The 19,811-nt window shown below is 36.7% G+C and overlaps 3 protein-coding genes across 7 annotated transcripts; 2 read left to right on the top strand and 1 right to left on the bottom strand.

Annotated features, from left to right (window-relative positions):
• The first annotated feature begins 2,219 nt into the window (after positions 1–2,219).
• Positions 2,220–9,626, top strand: LOC124186027 (sorting nexin-8-like). 5 transcript variants are annotated; one of them, XM_046577358.1, is made up of 10 exons: positions 2,220–2,717; positions 3,021–3,145; positions 5,687–5,819; positions 6,042–6,235; positions 6,341–6,458; positions 6,543–7,002; positions 7,090–7,306; positions 7,397–7,585; positions 7,703–7,725; positions 7,841–9,626. In XM_046577358.1, exons 1-10 carry the CDS (start codon positions 2,693–2,695, stop codon positions 7,860–7,862), a joined length of 1,506 nt encoding a protein of 501 aa, XP_046433314.1. In that variant the 5' UTR covers positions 2,220–2,692; the 3' UTR covers positions 7,863–9,626. The 5 variants fall into 5 exon arrangements, with proteins under 5 accessions (XP_046433314.1, XP_046433313.1, XP_046433318.1 ...); XM_046577362.1 differs by lacking the exon at positions 7,703–7,725 and adding an exon at positions 4,548–4,688 and having other exon boundaries at positions 2,225–2,717; positions 2,989–3,145; positions 5,687–5,926; XM_046577361.1 differs by lacking the exon at positions 7,703–7,725 and adding an exon at positions 4,548–4,676 and having other exon boundaries at positions 2,226–2,717; positions 2,989–3,145.
• Positions 9,627–10,044: 418 nt separating this feature from the next.
• Positions 10,045–13,828, top strand: LOC124186037 (UPF0472 protein C16orf72 homolog). The gene is made up of 5 exons (XM_046577376.1): positions 10,045–10,718; positions 10,917–10,988; positions 11,182–11,353; positions 11,807–11,952; positions 12,079–13,828. Exons 1-5 carry the CDS (start codon positions 10,526–10,528, stop codon positions 12,219–12,221), a joined length of 726 nt encoding a protein of 241 aa, XP_046433332.1. The 5' UTR covers positions 10,045–10,525; the 3' UTR covers positions 12,222–13,828.
• A 2,681-nt stretch (positions 13,829–16,509) lies between these two features.
• LOC124186035 (DNA repair protein XRCC4-like) lies at positions 16,510–19,519 on the bottom strand. Its single transcript, XM_046577374.1, has 2 exons — positions 18,883–19,519; positions 16,510–18,814 (listed from the first exon to the last, which is right to left on the bottom strand). Exons 1-2 carry the CDS (start codon positions 19,021–19,023, stop codon positions 18,098–18,100), a joined length of 858 nt encoding a protein of 285 aa, XP_046433330.1. The 5' UTR covers positions 19,024–19,519; the 3' UTR covers positions 16,510–18,097.
• Positions 19,520–19,811: the final 292 nt, after the last annotated feature.

The following is a 19,811-nucleotide window of genomic DNA, read 5'->3' as shown; positions in this document are numbered from 1 at the left end:
ACGATAATTGTTGGACGCGTATTTAATTCCTTACGCTTGTTATTATGGCGTGGGTAGGTATAATATACGCTGAATTGATAACTCTGTCACGAAAAAGCGGAGTATAATGACATGTAACCATTAACGAGAGGATCGAAAATTTCGAACGGGTTGTAGAATTATTCAATTAAGGAAAAATCATTTTGTTAATAGGAGGGAAAGATGAATAAAGTAAAAATATGTACGGTGTAAGCCTTCTTTTTTCGATTACGCAATCTGTGTACACAGGCGGTTTATCTGCCTATATCTGATTACTATACACATGCATGAGATATGCGTTATAATTAAATATCAATCGGGATTCACCGCGTCATGCATGCAGGTAAACACGGCGCGTTTTTGTATATTCAGTACATCATGCATAAAATTAAAAATAATATCCTATTATCATAAGAACAATGGTAGCTTGTGAACTGTAATCCGGTCATGAGATTGTTTTTCGTGTTTTTCTTCCTCCGATCATTACCGCTAGTACAAAGGATTGACACACATCGGTTACTATTTTACATTTCACTATTTTTCGTTTTCCATTGATTAATTGGCGTCCACGTGTACAGGCAGGTATAAGGCATAATTGTACGTATGTTAATACATAAGAGACAACGATTGCGGCTGTGACATTCACCTAGATTGCTTTCGGAATATAATTACACGTGGTGCGTTCAAGAGGTAAAAAAAAATATATAAATAATACGCTTAGTATACGTGATGTACACAGGTACATGGAAACTTGACTTGATCGCGCAGCAGCAGCATTGGCATCAACTATGGGTATCGAAATTGGCAGTTGTTAACCCTGAGCTAGCTCACAGTAATACACATTTATCAACTCCGCATCCTTCTAACCAAGGACGGTACAATAGCACCATATCTGGGTATCGGACCGGCATGGCAGGTTGAAACAACGTAGGTATAGACCATGCGTTTGTGGCGCGTATTTGCACCTCGGCTACGACGCGATGCATGGAATGTGGCATTGATGCCTACGTAAATACTCTACACGTGCACGTGCTTGTTTTTCTTCAATCTCGATCAATTCGCAGCAGCATTTCTTTAATAATTACATTTCCGCAGATTTATTTCACAATCATGTCTACGTATATACGTTGTACGTACGCGTTTCACGTAGAATTGCGTTGTACCACGTGCAATATGCGAACCTACCAGCCTGTAATGATTTAGAGTATGATGTTCATCACACGACTTCCCAGTGGCAGACTATTTTTTTGGCATGATCAAAACTGAAGCAAGCATTTTTTTATGTAGAAATTTCACATGTCTATGATCAACATATCGCGTACTTAGCCTTTGTCCATGCGTACTTGCGTCTCTAGTCATTGGCACATAAGATTTGCTTGGAAAGAAAACTCGTTCCAATTTTGATTCCAAACAAAAAAAAAAAAGTTTTTTATTACTGTACAAACATAATTTTGTCCATTTCGAATGCTGGCAAGCTGCAGAAATTGCACATTTTTTCCGGCAAGCGTCCAACTATCATACTTACGCAGACTCAAAGCATGTAGATATATGTTTTTCCTCATTCAACACAGTAGTCATCATCGATTTAATCGTTCGAACTATGCTGTTTTTATTGATTCATAAGGACTGTATAACCATATTTTCACCCCCATACTATTAGGGGTGAAGGTAGCGCGGCATCGCCGCTGTCGCGCCCTCTGACGTTATTTTTAAATCTAGTTATTGATGACGAAAGCATGTCGGCAATGTGTCCGCTTTTCGCATCAGCGGTGTAATCTGCTGTCGGTAAGAAGTATAAACATAGATCGTTTATCGACATGAATTTATTGTCCGAACACCTCAATGATTAGTCCCAAAAATCTGCTCCTCGTAAATGGGGTCAGGCTTCGCTCTGCTATACATGAAATTTAAAAAAAATGTCACTTCACTGAATTTCGGCGATGATTCGATTACAATAATTAATAAAAATAACACATCAATCTTACTCTCCTGTTTTCTCCAACGCGTATACTTGAGCGAGCAATAAATCAAGTGGCAAGGTATACAATATTGCGAGTGTTTTTTTTTTTTGTTTTTTCCTAGGGGCGTAGCGAGAAGTAAAAGAGAAATGTGAGGAAGCGTCGGACTCGCCTCTCCGAACCACTCGTTTCGGGAGCAGCCTAGAGCTGAAAGTCCGTAAGCATCGTCAGCCCGCAGAGCAGTCGACGTAGTCCGTGTCAGTCGGTGTCAGTTCGCCGCTGCCAGCCAGGCGTAGGGGGCACGAGCAATGGCGCGTGTTGCGTGTGACTCTCGTCGATCCGAAGGCACGAATTACGACGATTGTTATTCGAGAACGTAACCAGTACAGCGGTACGCGTAAACGACGACGTCGCGAGACCGAATTGCACTGGCATACGTTCGCATACGTTAGCCGACAAGCTGCCGCGCAACTCGTTCTAATTCCTCTTCAAATGGGGGTTTCGAATTCATTCCAAGTTACGCTTTACTACGAACGTCGAGTCGAGTGCGACCCAGAGACGATCATCTCCGATCATCGACGTCATTGTTTACCATTGAGACATTGAGGGAAAGATAGAGAGAGAGAGAGAGCGAGAGGGGGAAGATTGCGTCTCTACGCACGCAAATTTCTCACACACTCACACCAAGATCCCGGATGATCTAGAAGTTATCCAAAATGGCTTCCACCGATCTATCGTTCGGTAAAACATAACAAAATGCAAACACGGAGAATCAATCGTTAATTTGAAGAACGAAACAACGATCGAATAACATATAACTTTATCGTATGAAAATTGAATAAGCGCATATCGATTGCGAGGAAATTTTCGTAAACAAAAATTATGTATATATAATTAACAATGAGCGTCGATCTGTTTGTTTCTATGTGAGATAAACAAGTTGAAAAAATTCACAACTATCTTACTTTTTCTCGTCGAATCATCGGTCTTTCTAGATTAATTTATTCTGCAGATGCCGTTTTCTTCATTCACCGTAATTTGTAGGTTCGATACCGGCGTTCTATAGGGAAGTTTACGAAAAGTGTTCACCGTCCGGAGGAAACGTCGAGAGGGAAGTGTTCAAGTCGCTACTCGTTAAATCTCAACTCAGCAGCTCTATACTCAGCCAGGTTCGTTGACAAGTTTCGTCCGTACACGTCCTCGTTAAAAGCCTACTTCTGTTCGTACACGCATCTACGAGCTAAATATTTTCAAAAGTACCGTTCGTCGTTCGTTCGTCATCGTCACGAGCCAAGTCCGTCATAGCTGTAATCCCTCCACCTCCCCCCTTTTCCACGCATGCAGCGCGCGCTGTCACCGATCAATTTCACGTGGCTTGCGTATGGACTGATGACATTTTAATTACCTTTCGTTTCTTATCACATCAGTTTTATAATTATTTTTTTTATTTACTGAAGGAACAACACAAGATATAGTATATTGTGTAATGAGGAGGCAAACTCGGTCTTTTCGGGCTGAAGACGAATATTGCAAATACGCGAGGCTTTTCGCTTTCGAGAGATTCTTTACATGACATGAGCATGTTATGCGTTTTTTCACGAAGCACGAAATTGAGGTTAGGGTAGCGTGATGTCAGGTCTTTTCGTGAGTACGCATGCGCGGAGTACAGAAAATACTACTTTTAACTTCTAGACTTACTCGACCGTCATAAAAACGGGTACTTTGATATATAGATAACGATGCAGACTGCATGTATGATTTTTAAGGAAACTACGAATGACCGAAAGAAAAATCGAGTGGACCATTACAGAAATAGATGATAATAAAAGGTGGGACGTCGATGATGACGGATAATTGATTGAAAATGAGAATAGTGTAACAGAAAATTATTGAATAATGCTCTTCGTCTACTTCTTATTTAGCATTATTCCTAGCTATCTAAGCTTATCATGGTACTAAAGAGAGCATCACTGGTAGTATTATCACATGGCGGAGTGGCGTTATCACTGTGTAACATTCCAGTTGTTGATAATGGTCGTTTGACGCCCCTTGTTACACATTGCTCTCTTTCTCGCTTTAATACCATCGCAAGTAATTTTTCTTGTTATTTTTGTTAATATATGTATTATCGTTGTTCAACAATCCGTATTATCGTAATTAGATAACATTTTTCTCGTTCCTGCAAACAGAGCCGTTTTGTTATTAATCTGAATATTAATCAGCCACGAACGATTTTAATGCTGCTGTATAGTATATGTGGATAAATGTTTGAACAGAACAATATTATTGCCGTTGAAGAAAGCCACAAAGCCAACCCAAAAGCATACCCTTTACATCCCTAATCACATTTTCTTGTTCTACATTAATTAGATGAAAGATGTAGACTGTAGAAGGAGAAAAAAATATATATTCTGAAAATTAATTTTTCACCACTCCTTTTCGCAAGCTCAGAATCTGGTCCAACGTATTATAATTAATTATAAAGACTATTGACATGTGTAAAACATATTTTTATCTCATAAGAAAAATATTTTGCGTATAATTATTTGTTGTATTACAATGATGTTAAAGGAAAAATGATCTGAAACTCGTGAATTCCTTGAACACACATACTCGTGTGAATGTATTTCAAAACCAGTTATTCCACAAATAAACCAACGAGGAAAGTGTTTGGCCGTCGTACTAAAATAATCATCCTTGGTAAACACAAGAGTCCGTTAAGTATCTTCATTCTTTAATCATATATATAGTCTCGCGATCACTAAAACTGATTGTGTAATTAGATATAATGATTTGATAAATTCGTTTTTTTCTAAAAAAATATTTGAAGATCATGCTTAACATGGCTTGAGAATGAGCAACAAGACAGGATAACAGAGCTCCTTGTTTTACTGCTGATACCTAACAACGTTGCGAGCAGTAGAAAATAGTAAATTGCTTCTTCTTTTCCCTTCCTTCTCTATCTATCCATCCATCAATCATTCCTGTTCTTAGCTTGGTCTAGTCGTTTTCCTCTGCCTCTCTTCCCAATGCCAATGATAAGAAGAGATCCCCTCAAAAGAAAAATTTGTCGATGCCCCGAGTAACTGGTACTTGGTGTCAGTAACAATAAGGTCAACGTATCTGTCATGCCCCTCATAAATTATTATTACATGTAATGTATGTTGACACCAATAGTCAACAGCAGTACATCACCTGTTGCTTCAGGCTCGGGCTTGTTCTATCCGGTAAATCCAGTTTAATAAACTTAAAATCGATTCAAAAGTTTATCACTCTCGGTTTTCCCTTTATTTTTCTTGCTTCTGTTATATTAGTCTAGTTATCATTACTGTTTTCATTCAGCGCAAAATATATCATACGGTAATTTTCTAACATTTTTGTTCTGTCTATCTGCTCTACTTCTAATTTGGTAATTTGGTGTTAATGAGTTTAAGTACCTCGTTTACCGCTCATCGTAACATCTTTGAAACGGGGATAGAATTCAAGTTTATTGGAATAGATTGCCTTGATCCACAAATTTGCAAATTAGCTCAAACTTTATTACAGTGCGATTTTGTTTCATCACGTCACAATTACTCCTGAAATTACACACTTTGATATATTTTTGACATCATCAATGTATCGATGGGCATGCAGACAAAAAAATATGAAGATAAAAATTTTAAACATATATCCCCCTTAATGTGTCGTTAATTTGGTATTTTTCACAGATTTGGGAGCTCGTGGATAGCAAAACTGGGTATTTAACAAGAAGTGGCCTCTACAAAGGTTTGGCATTGGTAGCTTTTGCTCAACAGGGTAAACAGCCGAGTGATAAGCTCTTGGAAATATCTGAATCTCAAGGTCTGGTTGAAATTTTGTTTGCCTTTCCCGTTTCCTCGTGATAAATTTTCTCTTATCTGTATGAACTTGAGACAACGGAAATGTTCTCGAAGTCCTTCCCTTCAGTGGTCAGCAATGATTATTTAACAAAAACTCATATGAAGCAATTTAGGAGACACAGAGAGCCTCCTCGAGTTTGTAAAAGAAGAAAACATTGACACATCTGTTTCAATTTTAAAATAGAATTGCCGGTACCTGTTCTCGGAGATCTGACCGAAGTTGTTCTCTTGGCTCAAAGGATGCACAAGGGATCAAACCCATCTAAACTGAATCTCACCTACACCGACATATGCAATCTAGATACCATTGAAGTGAATTTGGTACCCGAGAAGAAGGGGATATTCCTTAAGCACGTCGAATATCAAGTGACAAGTAAGGTACGATACTAAATAAAATTAGCTGGCGCGATGTTTTCATTCTAAAGTTGTAATGTGTACACTTCTCAGTGGCTTTATTATGTTTTCTTGCTCTACCATTTACAGAGGTTCAATTCTGTCGTCTACAGACGTTACAACGACTTTGTTTCCCTGCATGAACTTCTGCTAGCACGGTTTCCTTACAGGCTGATACCCAAGCTTCCACCAAAGAAAATAGTCGGAGGTGAGAGACAAAGAGAGAGCTAATACAATCATGGAGGCACTCTCCTTGAGATGTAATGTTAGTCTAAGTCCATTTGTATTTCAGCCGATTCTCAATTCCTTGAAGAACGGAGACGTTCGTTACTGAGATTCTTGACATTAATAGCGCGCCACCCATCGGTGAGCAAGGACCCGATAGTCCAATTTTTCTTCACATTTACCGGGGAAGAGACTCAGCATAAGATTCGTGAGGTGTTTAGGCGGGTTCCGGATGAGTTTGCGACCTCGGAATTGTCCAGTCAAGCCAAAGAACTCGTACCCCCTGAGACGCTTACAGAATTTGCAAATAGCAGAGATCAGATACGCGTCATATTGTCGGGGATATCGAGACTAAAGAACATTGCCGACTGTTTGGCGATCAGGTCTCACGGATATGCCGTGGATATGGCCGAGCTTGGAACACAACTCAACAACTTGGCCAACGAACCTCACGGCACAAGTGCCTGGGCGACGGGTGGATCGACGATTTGGAACGATATGAAGAAGGGATTCCACGTCATTTCAAAGTGAGAGAGTCAAAAGCATTGGCAAAAATAATTATCCACCATTTTAACTTCGAGAAAAACGGTTCAACGATGGCCCATTATTTTCAGAGAGTTCAGTCTACTTTCTACCAGAGCGTTACAGCAGGCTGTGATTGAGGAAAGCATGGTCTGCGAGAGGCTCAATTTGCTCCTTGATATTTTGATTGCGCATAGAGTTTTGTGCGAGCGACACGAGCGAGGAGTCAGTGCGGATCACCAGAGAGCCCTGTCGACTATGCTGTCTCTGAAGAAGCGACAAATGCAAGGCGTTATTCGTGGAACAGATGTAAGAAGTTTGAGTTTTCTGTTTCGACTGCTGAAGACACTGCCGTTCCAACTACTACAACAATTTACGTACGATTCTGAATAATTTCAGGCTGACACGGTTGAACATCTAGAAAATAAAATGGTGGCTCAAGAAACTGTGATTGCAAATGTCGAGTTGAGAAACGCCTTCTCACTTCACTGTTTACACATGGAAACGCAGCTGGTTCACGCCCACTTGGAAATTCTTGCCACAGTTCTACAGAGTCTCGTAAGCGTGCAGATACGCGGACATTCCGAAGTAAGTTGATCTGACTTTTTGTGAATGCTAATCCCTGGATGACCGTGTTTGGTAACTGAATAAGATTGCAATAAGCCACAAATGTAACACTGATAATTTTCTTGTGCGTTCACTCAGAGGATAATTTACTATGGAAATAGGTAAGATGTTACTAATTACGCATTTCAAACGCGTCGCGAGTTATTTGCTTAATTATATTGATGGCTGAAACAAACTATGGACAGTTTTAATTATGGTGAAAATATTTCCTTACAGCTTACGGAAGTCTGGAAATTGATTGAGCCAACGATAACAAAATGTTTACCAGAAAAATCAGCTGGCAGTTCAAACGGAGTGTCATAGCATCAATATTATTTCAGCATCGTTGGGGGGGGGGGGGTAAGATAATTTAAATATAGATATTACTGACTTGAGATACTCCATTATTATTATTTTTTTTGTTATTTAATTCAAATCTCATATTCTTTACCATATCTAATTAATTCTTTCAACTATTATTTGTTCATCGCAGGACAGAAGTGTAAAGTAATATTTTAAGTCACGCGTTACGTTATTTTATAGCAGTTCGTGTTCAAAGAAACTCGTGGCAGTTATACATATTTTTTGGTATATGTATATATACTTAGCAAAGTCTTTAACTGTCCAATTCGAATCGCAAGTGACAATCCTGATATTATTAACGTTTTGTGCAATAACTACAATATACTGTACATGCAATGTACCTGGTCGAAAATTCAATGCATAATTAGAGTAGTAGTTCTAGGTGTATGCAAAAGTTTTTAAAGGTATACATAATTAATTTCTCATCTTTTGCTAAATCTTGCAAAATCAAGATGATTTGGAAAAGAACGGTAAATAGCTCGAATTTATGTAAATTCAATCATTGTCTGAATACAGAAGATTAGAAACTTAGATGCAAGTCATTCAAGGTATAATGTATGTAATAGTGATTCGATTATGCAACATGCAAAAAATACAAATAGAATGAGACAAAAGTGGTTGAATGCATGTTTTAAATTCGAAGCCTAGAATACTCTGGGGGGATATGGAAGCTAGTAATTATTATTACAGAGATTGTTGAAAAAAAAGGTTGAATTGCCCTGCCTTTAGACATACACATCATATACTCATCGATAACTGAATTATTGTCGGATATTTTATTCTAATGTAATTTTCTCATAGCTCAAACTGAAAAAAAAAACATTCCTTGTTGTGTACTTAAATATATTTTATAATCGTTGATTCAGAGGGTTATTTTTATAGGTGTCAAGTTATTATTACTATCATTACTATACGTAAAGTTAAAATCGTGTCAGCTATTTGAATTCATGGCATAAGATTATTATTCATGATATAATTTATAATTTGTAATTTATATAAAGATGATCAATATAATTGCACATGTGCAAGCAATAATATGTATATACGTTAAATATTGATAATATTCTGATTTATTTTTACGCGTGTCGTGATAATAATTTTGTGCTCAGGTTTATTATTTCTCGTATATTTTTTAACATTCCGTACAACCCTTATCAAAAAAAAAAGTCACTCCGGATGACTTTTTTGGACCAAGTTATACATTTAAACGATCTCTGACTAAAACTTGAACCCCTTCAAACCTCAATGCTGGTACGAAAGTGATGCAAAAGCTCATGTATTCGAATGTTTGTTTTTTTTCTCGGCGCAAAATTTTTGCAAGTTTAGCCATAAGGCATGCAAACGTAATTCAAGATAACGTTTCGAGAAACAGGAGGGGTAAGAAGTTAAAAAAAAAAAAACAGTGACTCAACGCCTTGGATAAATATTGCAAAACATTTGTGAATATCTGCTAAATATTGTTAAATTAGAAGAATACTGTGACTACCTTATGTTGTATGTTTGTTCATCCACGCATCGTTGAGTCCAGCGGTATAGAGATTGGCCGTGTTTCGGGAGCTTTTCATGTTCAAAATTCGCAGTAACCTGACGATAAATAATTTTTAGTTATTATTTAGATTGTACTAAGTAGCAGAAATATAATAAATCAGAATTCAAATTACCACCGAAAATTATTTTACCGAATCGAGACACGAAAAAATAGGCCCGCAGTTTCATAGATCAGATGATTTACGTTTTCCTAATTGAAATGATATGCGTGAATACTTACCAAATATGTGTGTACGATACTTTCTGTCGCGACGCTCAGCTTCTCGCACATGAACTTGGACGCGAAAGATAATTCTTTCCACCGATGGATGGGTGTTTACAAGCTTTAAAAATCAAAAGAATTCAATCGTCAAACTGTAACGCGTCGAATAAGGGAAGATGTAACGGTTTTTTGGAAACAATTGAAAATCGGCGGTGAAGAGCGAGCGTCTCGCTGCGCCTCTTGCGGCCGTAAATTGTACGGTTGGCAGGCCTGTCGGTACGCCCGTGATCTCAGATGTTCGTATGCTCGAAGCCCGTGATACCCGCTACCCATAATTCAGTTCGGTCGACGTCACGAGTAGAGCAGGCGAAGGAGGAACGGAGGTTGAGGTTGAGGCTAGCTCACTCGCTCCTGCAAGTATCGCAATTGGCAATTGTCTTTTCTATGGATCGGAGACAGCACGACCTATCCCCCTCGCCGTCGTCGATCCGTAATACCAGTATACCATATCATCATCATCAAGCTCGGATCGTAGCAATGGCCGCGTACTAAATGAGCGAGCGATCAGCAAAGCCTGGGTATTATCGCCTGAGAACATAAAGAAAAGTAGAAAAATACACGTCGTCGTCGTCGTCGTCGTCGTCGACGTCGTCGTCTTGGTTCTCGCCCCGGCGTAGATTCGCTACCAGTTGCGACACGGGGTCGGTTCTCTGCTTGTCCTCGGATCAGCCAGCTAGCGATAAACATTGCGACGTTATACGCGATAACTCTCCACTCGATAAGGGGGAATAATACACAATCAGCGAGCCATGAGCGAGGACAGGAGCGATGAGGATCCCATAATGGATCTGTGGTACACGAATTGGGAACAACAATGCGTCGAGGCTATCGAGGCAGAGCCAGACTACGAGGGGCAGCTCCACACATCTAAGGAATTGTACTCGCACCAGATATGGACGGGGTTTCAGACGACAGCCTCAGCCATAGCCCAGCTGTACAAAGGTCGATATCCGCCTCACGGAACAAAATAAGATCCAAAAAAAAGAACAAACACCATTTTTACACTATGTCCCATTGCACCTGAGAATAGCTTCGCCTTCTCCATCCCATCACACCCATCCGTTTGTCAATGCGCTAACAAAATCAAACGTCATTCGCTCTGCTCATCGCCTTGCTTCAACCTTTCAAATTGCATTGCAGATCGGACACAGGGTGCATCTTTGTGGATTCCCTTTCAAACCGCAGCTGGAACTGTCACATCGCTTTATAAAGGTTCGTCACCACGATTCTTAGAATTAACAACGACACTTGTGTATTATGGCCAGATGATGAAACTTGTGTCACATTGTGTCTGTCCTTTGTTCATTGTATGCATTCTCGTATCGATGTGTTTTTTCTTTTCCATCAATTTTATAACCCTACGTTCTTACACTTCCTTTTTTTCACCGCTCGTGCGGTTCAACAGACTCTGTTGAGGGAATGCGAAGATGCAGCGACATCGGCGCTGAAATGGGCAGGCAGAAACGTAGCAAAGAAATAATGAACTGGGCACGAAAAAAGCGACGTACCATCAGGAGGGAGGACCTTCTTGCTTATCTCGCGGGCAAACCTCCGCCGCCACGGCCTCATTCTCACAGGTAAGACATCGGATAAAAATTTTAGGTGAGAAAAGAAATACCATAAGATCGATCTATGGCAGTCCTCAATTTCCTGCTCAGTTTCATCTTGTGATACATAAGCGCTCATGAGACAAGCGTCGATTGCCTTTGCCAAGTTATTTCTTGGCGCTTCAGCCATTTTTTATTGTCTCGTTACTATTTTTGGGCAAATAATCAAGAGCTGATTGTTCATGTGACGACACAGTCTTTGTCTTCCGTGTTACTCTTTTTTACTTTTGTTGAAATCACTTTTTTTACACCATCTCATGCTTATTTATCGATCAGTGTTAACAATACGTGAGATCTGTCTTTTTTTGGGCTACTTTTCTGACGTCCTTGGTTTTTTTTTTTCCTCAAAACTACGGAGCAATGCATAATCAGCCCGACACGTGAGATATTTAATTCTAAAATAATTATTCTTCCCCTCTTTAGAAGTTCACCAAAGCCCCGCATGATGGTTTGCGGTTCTCCTCCATCGCAGAGTCCTACGCCTAGTATGGTAGTATCGCCAGCGCCAACATCTGGAAACGACGGAGACCCAGAACTTCACACGTTTAGAGAAGCTATCGCTTTATCTGGTAAGAAACATTGTTATTAATTCCTGGCAATGCTTTTGGCGGTTCCTTCCCCTTCCGACCTCTTTTTGCCGTTCAATATTTTGGCGACGAGACCTTCTGTCATACTCGAAAAATTGGTCATTCCAGGTTCTCCTATATCGCGCCGTGCCGGTAGACAAGCGGAATTGTCAGCGTTCATAAGCAGCGAATTTGCCCGGCATCATAAACGGCCGGCTTCGCATGATGTGGATATGGGATCGCCAACGCACAAACGTCCACGTTTTATGTAACGGCGTCGTGCAAAGTAGAATCGCTCCTTCCTACCCTGCCGTTCCCTCCGTTCCCTACAATCCCCTGTTAATTAACAATAAGTCATTTATTGATTGATTAATTGTTCAGCCCTCCGAAAACACACACGACTCACGCACACTCACACTCACGCGTACACACATACGGCTCCCGACTAGGTGTAATTATTTCATAATCAAATTTACAAAGATTTTATACAAGAAAATTAGGACAAACTACTAATAAGTTACCGCTACGCGATCCGGCGTGACAACATCTATAGCGATCGTTTAGAAAACTGATATATATCGTCGTTTATTCTCCGTCAGCATATTTCTTGAAAACTGAGAAGTAAAACTATTTTTTAATTTTCGTTTTTATTTTATTTAGTCAATGCATTGCATTATAATCACCTCTCAGATCGCGGACAATGAGGAAATGATCAACAACCAAAAACGAATCTCTTATCTTTTCTTTTTTTTCTTTTTAGACCCAGCGTCCACACCATTCATTTCGAACAGTTTGCTGTAATATTGTCAACTGAATAGTCATTTGAGAACACATATACATATATATAATATACACAGTTTTTTCTCTTCTCAATTTTGTTACTCACAGATACGTGCCTACGCGGAGAATTCTGACTCGTGTAAGTTTGGTAAACAATTAATTGATAATAGTAATATTATAATATCTATACGCATTTCTAATCTTGTATGCAAAAATATACCTCTACGCATGTGTATAAAATCTTTGAATCTTTACGCTTTAAAGCGCGCGCAAATACTAATATTTTATATACGCGTTTGACGAACCTAAAGTGCGTTGTTGCATTCGCGTAAATGAAATAGTGTTGTTGTTTTGATTTATATAGTATATACGTATATGTGTATATACACACGCAGACCATAAGTAAGGTTTTTTTTTTTTTTTTGTTTTTGTTTCTCATAGCCAACCTACAATTGATTTGCCATTTTCAATGTATTATGGCTTAACGTGATATATCATCACTAATATTATTCGTTGAAGACAAAGAAATTTCTCTTTACGACATGTTAATTTATCACGTGATCAGAAAATTTGAGGTCTCACCATCATGCTGCACGCATTGTCAATTTTTTTTTTTTGCAAGACATTGCATCGTTTTGTAACAGTTCATATCTGTTGACGGCTGTTTTTTTTTTTCGTTCTACCCCCCCTTTGTTAGGATTACAGGTAGAAACTCGCTTACCCGATATATATTTTCTTTTTATCATTATCTGACACATCCATCTCATCCGGGCACTTTGTCTCAACCGAGGTGTATTTTCGGATAAAACCGAATAAATTGTTATACCTATATATGAAGTAGTCTTGTATGGCTACTTTGTTTGGAAACTATTAAGTATTCATCAAGCTTTCACGTTTCTGTTTTATGAAATTTTATGATTACTTTATCAAGTTATACAAAAATACTAGAAATTGTTTGGTTGTATATGTTCTTCGTGCGATCCGAGATTTCACTTATACGCGTTGAGTTCTCCCCACATTATCTCGAATAAACGAGATTCTACTGTATATTTATATATATATTGAAACGAAACCTAAAATGTTTTTGTTTATTTTTGTTGTTTATTTTTTTTTTTCATATATATAAATTTAATAATAATTATTATTACTGTTAGTGTTGTTGTTGTTGTTGTTGTTATTGTTGTTATTGTTGTTATTGCTTTGATTTTTTTTTTTTTTCGGTATATAAAGAAAAAACGAGGTACCTAAATCGAACTGAAATCTTACTAACAAATAACGTCAACGATAATATGTTACATCACGATTAATTTCTTGCGATAATAATATTTGTAAAAGAACAAAAAGAAATTTGTGTGAATTTCAATACAAATCACTCACAATTATACACGGGAAGTTTAATTTTACAATTCTTAATTACTTCGAAAATTTGTCGATTGTAAAAATTTTACTTATCGTGCAGAACAACCGCAGAAATCAATGACGGATCTTGAGACGTAGTATCCATCGACATTCTGTCTCTGTTACAATCTCTCTCTCACTCTCCGTGTATGTATACATTGTATATGTAGTTTTAATTTTTGTAACACTAGATTACCTTAAGTGACTTAAAAGAAAAAACAGTCCAAGTTGGATAAAATACGAACAAGAGGAAGAGAAAATATTGAAACAAAGTAAAAGAAAAAAGAAAGAAAAAATGAAAAAGCCGTATAATATTTATTGTAAAGTCTTTGTAAAATTGATTGGTAACGCGACATTCGAACACTAGCAAAACGAGTCTGCTGGGGCACAGCGGTAATTTGATGACATTATTATTGTTACTATTCTTCTTATTCGTACTACGTACTAACTTATTTACTTACTTAGCTTAATTCTTTCTTCTTCTCTCTTTGTTTATGGACCTCAGGTCGAATGCAATAGTTTTATATATTGTACAAATACCAATCCGAACGTATAATTCAAGTTTTCTGATATTCGGAACTGACGTTACCTAAATCAACGTCCGAATCTTATTTCGCAGTATTTTCAATGCACCATTATCGTGCTTCTCTCTGTGATTTCTTGTTTTAATACCATTAAAACAAATCTGTGATCCAGCTTCAAAATGATTTCAAATAATACAAAGTGTCATTATAGAAACATGATGAAAATTTTCTTGTATCTATTATCGTGGTTTCAGAATTGAATATCGATTACCTGAATTATTCGTTGATATGTTTTATTTTTATTTTTTAATTGGCAATAGAACCAAATTATTGATATACATAAAATTTCAATCAAGCGGTTCGCGGATATCTATTCTCAAACTTATATCCAACAAACAGGTACAATTTTCCGTTTCCTCCAATAAAAATTGGAAGAAAGAGGAAACAAAACAAAATAAAAAAATAAAAAAGAAGTTCAGTTGTCTGTCGAGTTAAATTATGGCGACAGATTTTTTTCTGTCCAAGTGTGCACGTGCATATACACACACACACACACACACACACGCGCGCGCGCGCGCGCACACACGCACACAAACAAAAAAAAACCTTGCAAAGGGAGAAGCAAGTCGTTGTTATTTGGTTGTAAATATAGCGTATATTATTATTATTATTATTATTATTACTACTACTACTACTACTACTACTACTACTACTACTACTATTAACTTTTTTCACAGTTATTAATTATCAAATAATTATTACAACTATGATTATAATGATTAATATTGAATATTATTCAATAGCTTTAGACGTTTAATATTTATCGATATAATATTAATAATAATAATAATTAACAAATCGTACATTACATTTAGAGATTCATATTTGTATATACATAATATGTATATATTATTATATATTATATATACTTTTTTTTTGCCACTACTTTGGATTTTATAAAAATCCGAAGGTTGTTTTCGTTTGTTTTTTTTTTTTTTTTATTTTGTATGGCCTGACTTTTATGCGTTTTATTTTTATGTTTATTAAATTATTACTGAATTTATTGTACATTGAATGGGCCGTGATCATTTAACATTGTAAAACCCGGTGATCAGAATTGAAATTTTTTTTTTTTCTCTTGTACCATTGGAGAAGTTACAAAAAAATTACTTTCTGAAAATAGTCAACACGTACTTTATTTTTGTTTCCGTTTCATTTAGCATCGATAGATGCTCATTGAGTTTTCTTTTGAACTCTGCTCGTTGTTGATTGTAAGAAATTTTGCAAAAATGTGGCTTCCTGTTGATTCGTAACGAGGCAATTTAGTAAGCGTTCAATAAGGTAACAGCTAGGTATTTGTATACGTACATACATACTATCTAAAAAAAAAAATAATAAATACTTGTGTAATTTGTAGAATAAAAATGAATAGAAGAATATATTGATGAGATAAAAAACGAGGACGAATTCTTGCATAATAACGCAGATATTTTTCGTATTGAGATGTACCAAGGTAAAAAAAGAAAATGAATAAAAAGTAAAGAGGTGAAAGAAAATCAAAAGGACTGGCAAATGTTGCGGGGAATGAATTTTTAATACTTAAAGCTTTAGATGCGAGCAAATAATTAATTATTACATACCTACCCTTTACGTATAAAGAAATTTGAAAGTGAATGACGAGAAAAAAGAAAAAGCAAATTGAATAAGAAAAAAAAACATTCAAATAAAAGTTCATAGGTGTATAATATGACAACAATGAATTGTTATTGTAAAACTCTAGTTAGTGACCTTAAAATTGGGTGAAGAAAAGAAAGAAAAAATAAAGCAGACAATGAAAAGTAATTTGTCCATCGGGCAATTCATGCTGGAGGAATAATTTTATTATTCTGTACCATATCGTGTATAAATATAAACATACTAATTGTAATTATAAGTATGTCTCACTATTATATACACGCTAATTAAAAATAATCTAAATACTTTCACGAACGTATACATATATAGGTATAAAGTATTTTTATTCGCAGTAAAAATGCGGTTTACGATGTAGAGGCAAGTGATGAAAAACAAATGGAAAACAATATATAGAGAGAAAATATACATGCATGTTCTCAACTTTGTCAGTTTTTACTTTTCAATACTGAAAAAGGAATGAAAAAATCAAATCCCAGCCGCGCGGAACTAAAACTGTGTAACTTAGGCGAGAGACACGGAGAGAATATTATGACGAATAAGTATCATCTAATCAACACTTCTGTTGAAATAATTTCTTACGAATATAAACTTTTACCACCCACATACGTATATTATAAATGTTGCCTCTAGTTTGTGGATTTTCTATATATTTTTCTCCATTTTGTCTTTGGTTTTACGTGTATCCTTCATCTCTTACCCAATCTAAAGAAGCTTGTATATTTTTGCGTCTCTTGTTTTTACATAATGTGCACATATAATACCTATAATAATTATTTATAAATAAAAGAAATTACGAAACGTTCGGGTATAGTACTTCTGAAAAAGAATTTTTCAGTGCCTCGGCCAGCCTATTAATTTAATAATATACATTTTAGTTGATAGAAATTGACTCTGCTATGTAAATTGTAGCATTATTTTTTTCCTTTTATCTACTACTGAAATTCGGCAACAATATTGTCCTGAAATATATTTACTTTCCACTTTTTACGTCATCAATGACCAAATTAATTTACATTTACAATTTAGAGGTAAGAGTAGTACTAAGAAAATAATCTATATACATTTAATATTGCATGTCTGGTCTCTATCGCCTAAAACATCTCAACTTCTCTGACGACATACAAGTAGATACGTGCGCAAAGAATACGATAATCATACATCAAAGTCGGTGAGCATCGTATGACGTGTCAAAAAAAATTGTGGGATTATTTGACTCGTATTCATATAATGTACTATTTCAGTCAATTATCAGTACGTTTTACGAATCCTCAAAAATTTTCGTAAAAATTTGTGTCATACTACGGACCATTTATCTTCTCTCAACTTCTAAAATACTTTTAAATACCAGAATTCGAACTAAGAATTTTTACTCAATTCATTGGTATTCATAACTCGATGATTTTTTTTTTGGTTCTATCGATTAATTCTCAAATATAGAATAACGTACGTATCAATATAAAAAATATTTTCACCTGGGCATGATGATCGGTCTTGGCCTTCTTATCGCTAGTCATTTTATTCTTAACGTATAACAAAATTAGATTTACAGTACATAGAAAAATAATTCCGTTTTATGCAATATTCATTTCTTAAGCTTCATCAATTTTTGTAACTACAATGATAAAAATCTCGTATATACATATATGTATATATAATATGAATATCTTTACACAATTTGATTCAATATTTAAGTGTAAAATGCAAGTTCGGTACAGATCAGTGGATAAAATTTTTTCCTAAGATCAAAAATATTACGAAAAAAAATCTTCATCCGACTCGTCAGATGTGAAAGTTAACCTGCTAGAATTGACCGATTTTTTTGTGCTCGTTCCACTGTCATCCGGTAAATCTAATGCAAAACTATCGCTATCTCTTTTACGACTAGTTGACGGTCTGCTGTTTGTGGCAGAATTGCTGTATCCCGAAGTGCTGACGTTATTAGACTTCTTCTGCTCATGCTTAGCTGTCTCCTTCTCAGATGCATCGCTGTCGTCAGTCTGTGCCTGGAAGACTTCCTCGTCTTTGGGCTCGGCCTTATCGCGCGTCTTTCTCTGCAGCTCCCTGATCTCTGCCTTCTTTAAATTCAAAACAATTATGAATTTGGAATACAAGTCTTTTTCCATTTCATTCTTCAGCGTGACCGTTTCCTCTAGTTTCTCTTCCAACCGTTGTCGCGATGTCTTCACCTCCCTGACTTCTGTCTCCAGACGCTCGACCGAGCTTTCCAGCTGCCTGTTGTGCAGCACAAACTTCTTCAGTATATCTGGAAAGACTTGAGCCAAGGGCGTAGATTTGACGCCGATCAGTCCCTGGTTCCAAGTACCTCGCTTCCATCTCAGCTTTGAATCTTTGAAAAAGAATTGGACATTCTCGTCGCGACCCGACAAGGCCTCACGTGTTCCACTCAAATATTCTATTCGCGTCTTTGACAATTCTTTGGCAAAGTTATCGATTTCCTCGAGTCCCATCTGGAAAATTTTACATTTGCAATTACTTGGCTGAAAGAAACTGCTCTGCTTGTGGAGCGCGTTATCACCTCGCCGATCAACGGATTCGAATCCGAGTCCGGAAATATCGTGATTTTCAATCCTGTATCCAGCCATTCTATGAAAAGCGTCATTAACTGATTTTCATATTTATTTATCACACAACACGTGCTGATATCCGATTCCCCCATTTCGTCCAGCGGTTGACGTTACTGTACGATGTATGGTAAAAGAGGAATTCTATTTCAAAGGAAACCGATTCGTAGTTCTCTGTAAGTAAGACAATGAATTGTATTGAATTGAATTTATTAACCAAAATATACATCAAATTGAGGCATCACACAGAGATGCATATAATATCTGTGTTGGGTGGCAATACGGGAAGATAGTTCAGAAAAATAAGTACAAAAGCTATGAAAATAGTTCATGCAAAAAAATTCATAATAGGAGGATTGGTTGCAAATATTATTGTTGTTAGTTGTTGCTATTATTATTTATCCAGGTATTTACATTTGATTGTACGAAATTTTAGACCATTTACGAAACGCACCGTTTCATTATGTCAGACGCACCTATTTTAGGTTACGCTACGTTAGTTACGTTGTGTCATAGAGTGACATGTGACCCTAATAATATAATCTGATTCAACTCTGTGCTTATCAATTATGTTTTTATTGTAAAATGCTTGCATGCAAATAATCTATCCGCATTCGAAATCATTCGGTATTCAACTTTCGAGCAGTGTTGCGATTTCACGTGTATCCATTTGTCCGGTGTAATCTAAGTACATAAATTATTATATAAAAGTCCATAAACGCGACAAGGAGAAAAATAATTCTTAAGACGAGTTTCAAATTTTCTTTGACCCTTTAAAAATTTCATAACGGTACTTTTATTTTTCTTACTTGTTACAATTAGCGACGAATCGAATTTCTTTAACATTGGCAACGCTGCTTTCAAGTGACGTACACGGATGTGC

The sequence above is a fragment of the Neodiprion fabricii genome, chromosome 7, assembly GCF_021155785.1.
Source record: "Neodiprion fabricii isolate iyNeoFabr1 chromosome 7, iyNeoFabr1.1, whole genome shotgun sequence".
In the NCBI taxonomy this organism is placed as follows: domain Eukaryota; kingdom Metazoa; phylum Arthropoda; class Insecta; order Hymenoptera; family Diprionidae; genus Neodiprion; species Neodiprion fabricii.
The sequence above is the reverse complement of the archived record's forward strand: the minus strand, read 5'-3'. Positions and strand labels throughout refer to the sequence as shown.